The sequence below is a fragment of the Sapajus apella genome, unplaced genomic scaffold, assembly GCF_009761245.1.
Source record: "Sapajus apella isolate SASKATOON/1434 unplaced genomic scaffold, GSC_monkey_1.0 scaffold122, whole genome shotgun sequence".
In the NCBI taxonomy this organism is placed as follows: domain Eukaryota; kingdom Metazoa; phylum Chordata; class Mammalia; order Primates; family Cebidae; genus Sapajus; species Sapajus apella.
Window position 1 is genome coordinate 363971 of NW_022437062.1, and position 14328 is coordinate 378298.

At 44.1% G+C, this 14328-nt stretch overlaps 1 protein-coding gene across 4 annotated transcripts; it reads right to left on the reverse strand.

The window, feature by feature from the left end:
• Nucleotides 1-668: 668 nt before the first annotated feature.
• KNSTRN (kinetochore localized astrin (SPAG5) binding protein) lies at nucleotides 669-12177 on the reverse strand. Of its 4 annotated transcripts, none has more exons than XM_032261152.1 (9): nucleotides 11850-12172; nucleotides 11572-11666; nucleotides 7726-7858; nucleotides 7012-7059; nucleotides 5742-5847; nucleotides 5427-5520; nucleotides 3270-3328; nucleotides 2801-2875; nucleotides 669-1497 (listed from the first exon to the last, which is right to left on the reverse strand). In XM_032261152.1, exons 1-9 carry the CDS (start codon nucleotides 12056-12058, stop codon nucleotides 1369-1371), a joined length of 948 nt encoding a protein of 315 aa, XP_032117043.1. In that variant the 5' UTR covers nucleotides 12059-12172; the 3' UTR covers nucleotides 669-1368. The 4 variants fall into 4 exon arrangements, with proteins under 4 accessions (XP_032117043.1, XP_032117046.1, XP_032117044.1 ...); XM_032261155.1 differs by having other exon boundaries at nucleotides 11871-12073; XM_032261153.1 differs by having other exon boundaries at nucleotides 11862-12073.
• Nucleotides 12178-14328: the final 2151 nt, after the last annotated feature.

Sequence of the window (14328 nt, forward strand, 5' to 3'; positions counted from 1 at the left end):
ACTTGAGGTCAGAACTTCAAGACCAGCCTGGCCAACATGGCAAAAGCCCGTTTCTACTAAAAATACAAAAATGGCTGGGTGTGGCAGCACACACCTATAATCCCAGCACTTTGGGAGGCTGAGGCAGGCAGATCGCTTGACATCAGGAGTTAGAGATGAGCCTGGCCAACATGGTGAAACCCCATCTTTCCTAAAAAACAAAAATTAGCTAGGCATGGTAGGGGAGGTGCCTGTAATCCCAGCTACTCAGGAGGCTGAGGCAAGAGAATCCCCTGAGCCCAGGCAGCAGAGGTTGTAGTGAGAGGATATAGCGCCACTTGTACTCCAGCCTGGGTGACAGAATAAGTGAGACTCTGTCTGAAGGAAAACAAACAAACAAACAAACAAAAGACTCTGGTCTCAGGAGTTGCTATAAAAAAAAAAAAAGAAGAAGAAAATGAATAAAAAGAAAAAAAAAAAAGTACAGGGAGAACACAGGCAGCAAGTGACCACAGACCTGGTGAAACCACTGCAACAAATGGGCAACGCGCTCAGGAGACTAGCCAATGCTCCTGGGAAACAGGGGGACTAGCCACAGGGCTCTTAAAGCATAGAAGAAAAATATTCTAGATTAAGTCAGAATATCTTGGACTTATTAACTTAGTTCTATAATGATCAACTGACATATATAGGTTAAAAGGCTATTTTCATTCCTCAGTATTAGAGTCACAATATTTATAGAAGTATTTATTTTTTAAGTAGCACTTAAAAAAAAAAAGGAAGTAATTTATATTTAGAAAGCTCCAAGGTGTATTATTTCACGTAGGTGTTATTACTACCGATACTTTCACCCCATTTGTTAAACCCAAAACACTTCAAGCAACTTCAAGTTCATAAATTAATAAGGAGGCACAGACCCCAACCAGGATTAGACAGAATGTGTTCCAGGTTAGAAGGGGACAGCATGGCTCAATGATGTCTCCCATGGAACACTTGTGCTCTACTGTAATGAAGATTTTCTTCCCGAAAATCTGAATGTGACGTTTTAGATCCTCTGGTTGTTGGTGGTTAGTAGTCTCCCAATTCTAATCGTGTGCTGGAATCAGGTGGTTGCCTAGAAGGTCAATCCAAACTCCTAGGTGCCCCAACTCTTATAGGCCTCAATTATCCACCTGTGAGGCTCAGGAGGGCTGACCCACCTGAAGGTTGAGAAAACTTGCTTAAATGAGGGATGGTCATTTCAGCACAAACTGTACTTAATTCTAGTGTAGAAACTGTTTTCATTCTGGAGATGGTGAGTCCCAGAAGATCATGGCCAAGAAGATGTCCTAAGTGGCTTCCTCTGAGAGTTTATGCCCAAGAGGGAGCCATCTGGCCACTTGCTTCTTCTTACATTTCTAATAGCTGTTCCATTTCCTTAAGGGCTGCTGTTAAATCATTTACTTGATTGTTATATATGGTTCGCTGTTCTAGGAATCGGACTCTGTCTTCTTTCATCTCCAACTTTACCTTTAAGGCCTGCATGGAAAGACATTCCAAAAGAAAACAACACATACACAAAACTCTTGACTAACAGGAAACACAATACCCACACCAGAACATTATGGTTCTATTCCACTGAGGAAGACCACTGGAATATCAACAAAGACTGTATCTTCTATTTTAGATTTTGTTTCTGTGTATTGGTTTTAGGAATTGTCCCTCTAGTAGTAGAGAAGGCCTAGACTCCTGTATCTAAACCGGAGCAACGAAATCCTCTAGGTTTGGTACAATATCCATGATTCATCCAAGCAATCCGAAGCAGTGCAGACCAAAGAATCTGTGTTTCTTACTACAGGTCTTCTTCTTGAGTTAATCAAGTTTCCATAGAATGGATTTCATATAGGTCTCCATTCTCAACTCTGAGCAACCTACTGTGTTACACATTGACTCGTGCCTTGGCGATGTGAACATTTCTAAGAGGCCTCAGTAACAGAAAAAAAAAATAGTGGAAAAAACTGGTAAAGAAGACTTGGAATATAGTTAACAGTAATGTACTGATGTTGGTCTTTTTAAAAAAAATAAAAATAAAAAAGGTTTCTATTTTTAGAGACAGAGTCTTGCTGTCACCCAGGCTGGAGTGCAGTGGCATGATCACAGCTCACCATAGCCTTGCCCTCCTGGGCCCAAGTGGTCCTCTCGCCTCAGCCTCCTGAGCAGCTGGGACTACAGGTATGTGCCACCACATATGGCTATTTTCTAAATTTTATTTTGTAAAGATGGGGTCTTGCTATGTTTCCCAGGCTGGTCTCAAACTCCTGGCTTCAAGTAATCTTTCCACCTCAGCCTCCCAAAGTGCTGGGATTACAGGCGTGCGCTACCATGCCTGGCTGATTTTTTAGTTTTGACAAAGGTAGAGGATAATGTAAGATGTTACTACTGGGGGTGCGGGGAGGGAGCACATCAAGAAGGATAGCTCATGGAGGCTGGGCTCAATACCTAGATGATGGGATGATCTGTGCAGCAAACCACAATGCACAGGAAGAAAACGCACACAAACTTGCATACCCTGCACATGTACCCCCTGAACTTAAAAGTTAGAAATTAATTGATGACATTATGCTGATTAGATCTCGTAAACAAAAAAAAAAAAAGAAGAAAAAAAGTTAGAAATTTTAAAAAATTTTACTATTAGAGTAAATTTTCTGTATTAACTTTGTAACTTTCCTATAAACCTAAATTATTTAGAAAGCTTATTAAAAATAATAGAAAAACAGGAAAGACCCCACCATAAATCTATCTATCATGGTAGGAAATTGTCAGGGTGATGTCTGCCTCTTACCTGTAACTCCTCCATCTGCTTTTTGGCTGTTGAGTTAAAAAGCTTCAGCTCCTCTTTCAAATTTTCTAACAGCAACTAAGAGAAAAGTACAAGGTAGTAAACAAATCTTCATATAAAACCAGAGTTGCATTAGATCATGGCTAACATCCCTTCCATACAGTTCTCAGCAAAGGGGTCAGGGGAGAAATTTGGTAAAGTGTAGAACAGAGGAACCAGAAAGCTCTCTCTACATATTTACCTATTATGTGTTTCAAATTTTCAATTCAGACTCACTCATATTTGCAAGCACAAAGCTACCTTTTGAGTAAAATATGCTGTTTTGAGTACATGTCCCATTTTTCTTTTCTACCACCACAGATAATCAAAGGCTGTTTCTTAGGGTTTGCGGAACATATAGCAGAAACCTTCTTAGGTTTACAGAGCCCCACAGTCACTCAGCCCTTGTGCCCTTTCACACCCATGCCCTCACCATAGAGTCCGTGTGATCAGTAGCGGATTCTTGTGATGCCAGGGTCTCACTACCTAAAGCTGATGAATACAACAAAGTCAACTTCACTTAGGGAACTACACATGTTAAACAAAAGAAAATAAAAACCCTCCATAGACAAGCACAGGAATATTCATGAGGGGAATTTCTCTAAGTGTCTGATCCTGGACTTTCTCCCAAGTTTTCACCTTGGCAGGGTCACCCACACCTGCCCTATAGAAATGTATTTTATCTCCTTTCAATCTAGGTTTGGATATGGCCAAAAACTCAGTATGCTTTCTCCTTAGGTCAGTGGAAAATTTGTCCAAAGGAAATGTGTAGGTTGGATTTTTTTGTTTTGTTTACAGTTCACAAAGCTATTTTAAAGAGCCTTTCAGGCCTTAACAAATTACTATTTTTGGTAACAGTGCATGCATGTAATAAATTAAAATCATGCAAAATATTTATGGTGTCGGGCGTGGTGGTGCACACCTGTAGTTCCAGCTACTCGGGAGGATTGCTTGAACCCAGGAGTTGGAGGCCAGCCTGGGCAACATAGCGAGATCCCATCTCAAAGAAATAAACAATGTTAAATTTAAAAACATATATATTTATGGTGACTATAAAGAATATCCTCGGCTGGGCATGGTGGCTCAGGTCTGTAATCCTAGCACTTTGGGTAAGCCGAGATTGTACCACTGCACTTCAGCCTGGGCAACGGAGTGAGACTCCAACTCGAAGAAAGAAGAAGAAGAAGGAGGAAAGAGGAGGAGAAGAAAGGAGGAGTAAGGAGGAGGAGGAAGGGGAAAGGAGGAGAAGAAAGGAGGAGGAGGAAAGAAGGAGAAGAAGAAGAAGAAAGAAAGAAGGAGAAGAAAGAAAGGAAGAAGGAGAAGAAGGAAGAAAGACAAAAAGGAGAAGAAGGAAGAAAGAGAAGGAGAAGAAGGAAGAAAGAAGGAGAAGAAGAAAGAAAGAAGAAGAAGAAAGAAAGAAAGAAGAAAGAAAGAAAGAAGAAAGAAGAAAGAAAGAAAGAAGAAGAAAGAAAGAAAGAAGAAAGAAAGAAAGAAGAAAGAAGAAAGAAAGAAAGAAGAAGAAGAAAGAAAGAAGAAAGAAAGAAAGAAGAAAGAAGAAGAAGAAAGAAAGAAAGAAGAAGAAGAAGAAGATATCCTAAACAGTAACCTAAAGATTAACAAGTACCATTCAAATTCAAAGTCAGTATTCCTTAATACAAAAAGGTCTGGGCCCCTTTCCTGGGCATTCTCTGGCCCTCTGACTCAGTCTGAGGCCCTCTTACAGTCTTTGCGAAATTCCTTCTTCTGTTCTCTTTGCTACAGATTGTTTTTTTTTTTTTTGAGATGGAGATTCGCTCTTGTTGCTCAGGCTGGAGTACAAAGGCATGACCTCGGCTCACTGCAACCTCCGCCTCCCAGGTTCAAGCGATTCTCTCTCACTCCAGCCTACTGAGTAGCTAGGATTACAAACATGTGCCACCCTGGCTAATTATTTGTATTCTTATAGAGATAGGGTTTCTCCATGTTGGTGAGGCTGGTGTTGAACTCCTAACCTCAGGTGATCAGCCCACGTTGGCCTCCCAAAATGCTGGGATTACAGGTGAGAGCCACCAAGCCCGGCCTTTGTTAGATTCTGCTCTCTGGGGGACAGGGTCAGAACAGTAGTCATATTTTAGTCACTGTGATTCTGTTGATTAGCCAGGTTTAAGAATGCTTGAAATAGTATTTTCTCTCTCTTCCCATTTGGAAAAGTTACTAGTATGCTTGAATGGAAGAAAATGTTCGAACAAAATGTTTCTTTCAAGCATACTAATAACTCCCAAATGGGAAGAGACAAGAAGATGTTCTCCCTTGAAAGGAACAAAATGTTTCTCATCTATTTTCAAGGCATATCTGTTGGCACTGAATGAATGGCATAAAGTGTTCAGGTAAGAAAGAGATAACCCTTTCTCTACAATCATCTGAAATTCTGTTGTCCAGGCAAAAATCAACATCACATGAAAACAAACAGACGCTCCCCAAAATCTTTAGGGCTTTACTAAGTAACCCCTGTACTTACTGGTCTAACTGAGGCCATGCTGCCAAGATCAACCCAGGAAGGGGCACATCCATCAATTCCTTCAAAGGCAGCTAGCTGTGTGCTGTCTCTTACCTGGATCGAGGCCTTTGCTCTCCAAAATTGCCAAACAATTGTCCCGAAACTTCTCTAGCAGCTCTACCTTCTGGGTCAGGTCCTTCAGCTCTCCCTATTAGAGTACCACACAGACAGATCAGGAACTGTTCCACTCCCCAGGGGTGGTCACCTTTTCTTGCCCTTGCTCTTGGACAGCCATGGCAAAGGCCTGGCTTTTTTCTGCTCTTGGGCAGCTGTGCATCAACAAGTTTGCTCACCCATGGGGCCATCTGTCAGGATTCCATGCGCATAGCCCAGTGGCAGCTGGTAATAGAGCTCTAGTGGGTCTCCTACCTGAGTTTCAGTCAACTTCTGGTGCAACTGCTTGTTGACGGCTTCTAAGAGCTGGTTCTTGTCCTTGAGCTCTTCCTCTGATTTTTGCTTACTTAGTGGTTTGCAGCTGTAATAATAATTATACTTACATAAAAAGATAAAATGGTTAAGAGTATGGCCTAGGGAGTTATACAAACATGTTCTTATTCTGGCAGTTACTTAGTGGTGTATGACCTTCACTGAGTTGAATAACCTCTTTGAGGCCCTGTTTCCTCATTTTTAGAATTAGGACAATACCCACATCTAAAAATATTACCATTATGAATAATAAGAGAGAAAATACATGTCTATTTCTGAGCCCAGTAGCTGGGCTAATATCTAATAAAATATTCTAATATTAGTCTATCATCTAATAAACTCTAATATCATCAATATTACAGTTTTCTTAAAGTTCTCAGTCTTTCTTGCTAGTATTTTGTCTTCAAAAACAATTTTTTTTTTTTGAGTCATAGTCTCGCTCCGTCACCCAGGCTGGAGGGCAATGACGTGATCTGGGCTCACTGCAACATTTGCCTCCCAGGATCAAGAAATTCTCCTGCCTCAGCCTCCCAGTAGCTAAGATTACAGGTGTGTGCCACCATGCCCAGCTAACTGTTGTATTTTTAGTAGAAATGGGGTCTCACCATGTCTCCCCAGGCTGGTCTTGAACTCCTGACCTCAGGTGATCTACTCGCCTTGGCCTCCCAAAGTGCTGAGATTACAGGCATCAGCCACCATGCCTAGCTGTCTTCAGATCTTTTAAGACATGCCCAAATAATAGATCTGGAACTAAAACCTATTTGTACAGACTTTTCTCCTTATTATTTCTATTCTTGATAGCACAACATTTGCAAGCTAGTCTCTGAGAGATGAATCCTTCTCCAGTATTTCACCACCAGCACTAGAGTCTTCATCTCGAGATCACTAACTACACGCAGCCCTTCCTCTCCTGAAGGCTCACCCTCCTGTTGATGGGCCATAGCTAACTGTGACTTCCAGTCAGCAGGGGTCCAGTCTTGGAGTCCAAAAAGCTCTTGCCTGAGACTCAAGATAGTAGCACCACTGATTCTTGTGCTGACAATGGTTCTTACACCTAGCTGTGCCTCACCCCTGAAAATTCCACTCAGGTTCCTGGGATGGAGCCCAGATCCTGACATATTAAAAAAGTCCCACTAGTGATTCTGACGCAGAACCAAGGATAAAGACCCACTACCCTAGAATAGTGACCAAGCTGATTTACCCTGATGCTCACCCTTTTCTGACATTCCTTCTGGTGGCGGTGTCAGTAGCTTTCATTTGCCTAAGAGGGCAGAAACAAAGAAATGAATCAGAGACGGACAGTACTGTTGTTAAGTGTGTTGTGAACAGGCAGAACAAAGAGCGTGAGAGTCTCAGCAAAGAACCAGAAATGAAATACAAGGAAAACAGCACAGGCTTGAGAGTTCTGAGGGGCTTTGCCTACTATTTCAGCACAGACTACTGAAAAGGCTTATTAGTAGCAAAGGGGCACTCCCCCGACTACCCCAACAACCTCACAGAGCCGCTCCTCTCAAGATGGCATGGCTATCTCATGTCAACCTCACTCACCTGGTAACTGAATGTTGGCTGGGGACACACATACTACACTAGGGCTGAGCTGTGTGGTCAGACCAGCAACCTAGGATAACAACTAGTCCCCACCCACCACGACTATCCCTCAGGGTTGGTGTATGACCACAGAGCTGCCACTCACACACTCAGAGCAAGTGATGAAACAGGAAAGAACACCTGTTATCATAACCCTGGCTGTGTCTCTTCAGAAAGATTAACACAGAGTTCTGGCGGAGCTCAGCAATGCTGCACTGCTCTGGACCACTGGCCAAAGGCCAGTTGTTCAGGAGCCTCCCCAAAACCCTGTTTTCTAATTCTTTGCATTGACCAATTTCTAGGAAGATGTTCTAACTGCATACTAATGATCCGTTCTCACCCATTCTCTCGTCTCAGTTTGGTGATTTTTGTAACATCATTCTCTGGACCTCCTGAATGAAGCTGTTTGGAAACATCAACTTCTTTGGACCTAACAGGTAAGAGACTCTTAGAAGTGGCCTGAGTTTGTGTGTCTGCAAAGGAAAATGAGAGGTAAAACTTCTGGCATCATGATCCAACAACTGCAAACCTGTAACAAACAGAGCCCCATTCTAAGTTGTCATAAATCTTTATTTTACTTTATTTTAAAAAATATTATTTATGTATTTATTGAGACAGAGTCTCACTCGGTGGCCCAGGCTGGAGTACAGTGGTGCGATCTTGGCTCACTGCAACCTCTGCCTCCTGAGTTCAAACAATTCTCCTGTCTCAACTTCCTGAATAGCTGGGACTACAGACATGTAAAATAATTTTTTTTTTATTTTTTATTTTTATTTATTTATTTATTTATTTTTTTTTTTGAGACGGAGTTTCGCTCTTGTTACCCAGGCTGGAGTGCAATGGCGCGATCTCGGCTCACCGCAACCTCCGCCTCCTGGGTTCAGGCAATTCTCCTGCCTCAGCCTCCTGAGTAGCTGGGATTACAGGCACGCGCCACCATGCCCAGCTAATTTTTTTTTGTAGTTTTAGTAGAGACGGGGTTTCACCATGTTGACCAGGATGGTCTTGATCTCTTGACCTCGTGATCCACCCGCCTCGGCCTCCCAAAGTGCTGGGATTACAGGCTTGAGCCACCGCGCCCGGCCCGTAAAATAATTTTTTTAAATAAAATTTAATAAATAGAGACAAGGTCTCACTATATTGCCCAGCCTGGTCTTGAACTCCTGGGCTCAAGTCATTTTCCTGCCTTGGCCTCCCAGGAGTGAGCCACCACGCCTGGCCAAATCTTTATTTTCATTCTGGCAAATTTCAACATGTGAAGATTGATTCAAAGGAGTAAGACTTCCAGGCTAATTGGCAATAAAAACCAAAATTCTTTAAATGTGATAGTACAGAATGTTTGAGGGTAGCCAAAAGTTTCATTGAACTGAAAGGTTGGAAGCTGTAAAAGTGAACCTGGGGATGGATACCAGCAGAGAACAGGGTGGAAGTTAGCAGGTAAAACATGGCTGAATCCTTGTAGCATCTTGTTAAGCTCCCCAAACACTCTGCACACTCTCCTATGGCATGACTGAGCTGCTCTGAGTTTTTTTAAACTGTTACTTTTTTTTGAGACAGAGTTTCGTTCTTGTTGCCCAGGCTGGAGTGCAATGGCTCCATCTTGGCTCACTACAACCTCTGCCTCCCGGGTTCAAGCAATTCTTCTGCCTCAGCCTCCTGAGTAGCTGGGATTACAGGTACAGGCCACAACACCCGGCCAATTTTTGTATTTTTAGTAGAGATGAGGTTTCTACGTGTTGGTCAGGTTCGTCTCGAAATTCACTTCAGGTGATCTGCCCGCCTCGGCCTCCCAAAGTGCTGGGACTACAGGCGTGAGCCACCACGCCAGGCTACTTTGTTGTTTTTACCAGAATGTCTTCCTAACCACTCTATCTTTGTGTCCCCATTACCTAGGAGAGTATCCGGCATATGAAGAGCGGCCCAATAACTGCTTGTTGAATAAAGGAAACACTTCACAGTTCCATGAGTTGTTTCACAGACCATGTCTAAACCATCTGTCTGGTCTCTTCCTCTTCCATGCTGCCTGCCTCTACCACCAGCCCTTTTGTTTACCCTTCTAAAGTTTAGAGGTTCCCTATTAGGCATTCTAATCTGATCTTCTTGCCAGACAATCAGAGAAATGGCCCTGCCATAACACTCTTCTTTCCCAAAGGAGAGCATTTTCCTCTATCCTTGTGCCAGTCCACCAACCACACAGTCTATCATTTGTGTTCTATAGCAAATTCAAGTAATTTATGTGGAGTTAAGCACCCCCACGCTCACATGCAGGCTTTTCTGGACTTATTCTCGCTTTGTTCACTGTAAAATGGCCCCCTTAAGCTTGACCTAAGAGACATTACAATCAAATCAAATTGAAGAAATGAGGTAAAAATGAGGTATTAAAGGGGTTCTTTCTGAGGTGTCTGAAGTAAAAGGTAACCTTGGAGGAATATCATCATCTCCTCTCTCAAGTATTATTCAGTTATAAACAATAACAAATCTACTATATGTAAAATGGAGTTAACAGTCAATTGATCAAAATTAACACTCTTGGGCTAGGTGTGGTGGCTGACGCTTGTAATCCCAGCACTTTGGGAGGCCTAGGTGAGTGGATCGCCTGAGGTTGGGAGTTCGAGATCAGCCTAGCCAACATGGAGAAACCCCCATAACTACTAAAAATAGAAAATTAGCCGGGTGTAGTGGTGCATGCCTGTAATCCCAGCTCAGCTACTTGGGAGGCTGAGGCAGGAGAATCACTTAAACCTGGGAGGCGGAGGTTGCGGTGAGCTGAGATTGTGCCATTGCGCTCCAGCCTGGGCAACAAGAGCAAAACTCCATCTCAAAATAAATAAATAAATAAATGAAAATAAAATTAACATTCTTCATTGACTGGAATTGATTCCAATAATTCTTATTTGCTAAAACCTCAGGATTGCACTGAAGGAAAAATTTAGGAGGATTTAACAAAGTTGTCTCCTAAAAATGGGAGATGCTGGGAGGGGAACTGGATGGCTGGTGTCAAGGAAAGGAAGGAAACTTGCTTATCATTGTATATGGTTTTCCAACTTTTTTTTTTTTTACATGTTTATATATTACTTATTCAAAAAGCTGAAGCTTAAAAAACAAGCAGCCCATGCTCAAAGTCAAAACCAAAAAACCTGGGAGGAAGCCTAAACAAACTGTTTCAGTTACATATGATCATAAAGTTAAGACAGACAGAAATCAAACAGATTAACACTTCCAGCTTGGCTGGGAGAGCCAGTCACTGCCCACTGACTGTGGGCACTGCATCTAAGGGAAAGACACAGCAGCTGAGACCTGGCTCCAATTCTTCCAGCAACTCCTAGTCCCTGCTGGTGCAAGGATTACCATTCAGGTGTTCTGTGGCAACACAAGACAACAAACAACCCGTTAAGCCTTTGGAGAAAAGCCTATTTACTTTAGAGCTCAATCCTGCCAAGGTTTATGTACCACCAGCTGAGTGGAATCATCTGGGAAGGGATCATAAATAGCTGCTCCATAATCTCCCACAACGGTTTTCTGACGTCTGAAGCTTATTCTGTACTATAATCTCTAGATTAGACAACTCCCCGACTGTAGACCCCATGAGATGACTTTCGACCACAAGCAAAGCAACACAAAGCAGATGGCAAAGCAATTAAAAACTGTTTGTAATCACGTCTCTCTCTTAGCCCGTTTCTCAAGTATTTTGCCTAGGTCTAACCCCTCTCTCCCACTTCATTCAACAAACGTGTATTAAGAATGTGCTAATGAGAGACACGGTGCAGATATAAAGGTGAACGAAGAACCCTAAGCATTCCACTTCTCAAATGACTCTCCTCTTTCCTCCCTGAAAACAAACCCAATCCCTCAATATAGCCCAACTCTGGAAATAAGACGAATAACCCGTTAGAAGGGGATTCCTAGCTTAATGGGAATAACACTGTACGATAATCAACAACTTGAATCTAATTGATGAATACAGTACATATGTGGGCAGAAAAATCAGAGCAGGTCTAAAATCCTACCTTACGGCCCTTCCCGTAACTTCCATCAAAAACCTACATAGCTTGGTTACTGGGGTTCACAGGTCGTCAGGGCCGACGGGACGCTCTCCCTCTGCCCGCGCCACCCAATCAATCTCCACCTTCCCGGGACCATCCCCGGCCGGGCCGCAGTGCCCCGGGCGCGGGGTGGACACTCTCACCTGCGGGCTGGCCGCCGCTCAGCGCAAAGGTGGGCTGCAGGCTATACACTGCTTTAGACACACTGGTCATCATAACGAGGCGGCACAGCTGAGACCTGGAAGGTGCAGGGTGAATGTTACCCAGCGCTGGGCCACTGGGCCGGAGCGAGTGGAGGGCCTGGAGATAGCGCGACCCGACAGGCCCCGGCTCGGGGTTGGAAAAGAGAAAATCCTCCTTTCCCAGCTCATTCCGTCCTTCCTCCCATCCAGCCCAGTCCCTAGCCCCGGGAGAGCCGAACCCAGGAGCCCGCCGGTCCTGCCTGCAGTCCTTGTCGCTCTCGTTCAAAAGATGCTCGGCAGCAACCGCCGCGTTGCGGGCCAAGTTTGCCGCCACCGTTTCAAACGGCAACTTCCGGTAGCTGGGCGGAAGTGGGCGAGATTCACACTCCGTAGACAGCCCTGTTGTACGGAAGACTCCGTCCTGGGCCGGGGCTTCGGGAGCCGCCATGCTGCACGGAAGGTTCGCGCAGAGGCCCTAGCCTGAGCTCCCTAGGGAAAGGTGTCGGAGCCCCCAGGTCTGGGCGGAGGAGGAGGGTGATGCAGTTTGCAGGCTTGAATGGAGCTAATGAGCCACTAGAGTCATATTCCGGGTTCGGGACGCAAACGGGACCACGTTTAGTGTCCGTGTCACAATCCTCTTTATTTGGTTTCGGATTGTTAGGGATATTGCCAGGACCACACGTTATTTGGATGAAAATTGCACGTTACAGGTGGAGAGTGCCAGTGGCAGGTGAGGCTTGAAGAAAAGCACCTGTGGGCTGAGATACCTGAAGCACCTACCTGAGGTGCTAATTTTAATAGCACTGATCCAGATTTTAAATAGCGATTCAAAGCTATTCCCAATAAACAAGGTAGTTTCCATCAGTAAATGCACTAGCTCATTCATTTAATCCAGCATTTATTGAGCGCCTGCTGATTACCCAACACTATTCTCAGTGGGTAGGAGGGGGTGAGGGAGAGCAAATATCACGGTTGACCTTGGCTCTGCCCTCCTGGAGTTTACAACTTAGGAAACAGACAGTGAACAAATAATCACATAGACAAATATATACTTATGGATTGTGGTGAAACTGTGAAGAAAGCTGGGTGCAGTGGCTCATGCCTGTAATTTCAGCACTTTCGGAGGTGGAGGCAGGCAGATCGCTTCAGTCCAGGAGTTCCAGACCAGCCTGGGCAACATGGTGAAACCTTGTCTCTACAAAAAATACAAAAATTAGCTGGGCATCGTAGCATGCTCCCATAGTCCCAGCTACCCTGGAGCCTGAGGTGGGAGGATGAGGATCGTGTGACCCTGGAGGGGGACAGAGTTTGCAGTGAGCCGAGGTCATGCAGCTGCACTCCACCCTGGGTAACAGAGTGTGATCCTGTCTCAAAAACCAAACCAAACCAAAACATACACACATACAGACACACAAACTATGATGGAAAAGTATAAAATTCTATGAGAGAAAAGCAGCGAAACTTAGATTTTATTGGGGGCTTAGGGAAGACCTTTCTGAGAGGGTGCTTAATTAAAGAAGGATGAGAGGGATTTAATCTCATTGGGGAAAGGGGGAAATGCAAAGTCCCAAGGCAGAAAAGGATGACTCCAGGCTTGAATAATAGTGTGGGTAGAGTGACCATTTTCTGCTGCGGGAGATTGAGAGTTCAGTTTTGAACTTGGAAAACCTGACATATCTTTCAGGCATTCCAGTGGGGTGGTCATGCAGGCAATTGGAAATACAGGCCTTGAGCCCAGAAGAGAGTCTGGATTGGAGAATATAATCTTGGAAGTTATTGACATATGGATGTACTTAAAACCTTGATATTTAGGAGTTCGAGACCAGCCTGGCCAATGTGATGAAACCCTGTCTTTACTAAAAATACAAAAAAAAAAAAAAGTGGCTGGGCGCAGTGGCTCATGCCTGTAATCCCAGCACTTTGGGAAGCCAAGGTGGGCAGATCACTTGAGGCCAGAAGTTCGAAACCAACCTGGCCAACATGGTAAAACCCTGTCTCTACTAAAAATACAAAAATTAGCTGGACGTGGTGCTGCATGCCTGTAATCCCAGCTACTTAGGAGGCTGAGGCAGGAGAATCACTTGAACATGGGAGGCAGAGGTTGCAGTGAGCTGAGATGGCGCCACTGCACTCCAGCCTGGGTGACACAGTGAGACTCTGCCTCAAACAAAATAAAATAAAAAATAAAATGAAATAAAAGCTTCATATTTGATGAGATCAAGAGAATTGTGCAGAGAGCCTTAGGACCAAGGACAGGGACACCAACATTTAGAAGCTGCAATGATAATAAGGTACCTGCCAAGAAACCTGATAAAGAGGTGCCAGATGGGTGAGAAGAAAAAAAAAAAGGATGGTGTTTCAAAATGCAAGAAGGAGGAAGTGGCAAGCTGCTGAAGGCGGGAGTGGAGAACTATTGAAAATAGTTGAAAGGGCAAGCAGAATGAGAATGAAAAGCATCCAGTTTATTTAGCAACAAAGAAGTCATGGTGAGTCTAGCAAGAGGAAGGTTGATGGAGTGTTTGGAGTGGGTGGCAGTCACATGGGCATGGGTTGAAGGGTATGTGGGAGATGAGGAAGCAGAGATGACAGGTGTAACTCCATCTGAGGTGGGAGGATCATGTGACCCTGGAGGGGGGCAGAGGCTGCAGTGAGCCGAGATCACGCCCCTGCACTCCATTCTGGGTGACAGAGTGTGATCCTGTCTTAAAAACCAAACCA

Coding starts and splice junctions, on each gene's coding strand:
- KNSTRN (XM_032261152.1), bottom strand. CDS start 12,058: ATGGCGGCTCCCGAAGCCCCGGCCCAGGACGGAGTCTTCCGTACAACA. Junction 5,848..7,011: donor AGAAGGAATGTCAGAAAAGG/GTGAGCATCAGG, acceptor TTATTATTACAG/CTGCAAACCACTAAGTAAGC. Junction 2,876..3,269: donor CTGATCACACGGACTCTATG/GTGAGGGCATGG, acceptor CTTTTCTCTTAG/TTGCTGTTAGAAAATTTGAA.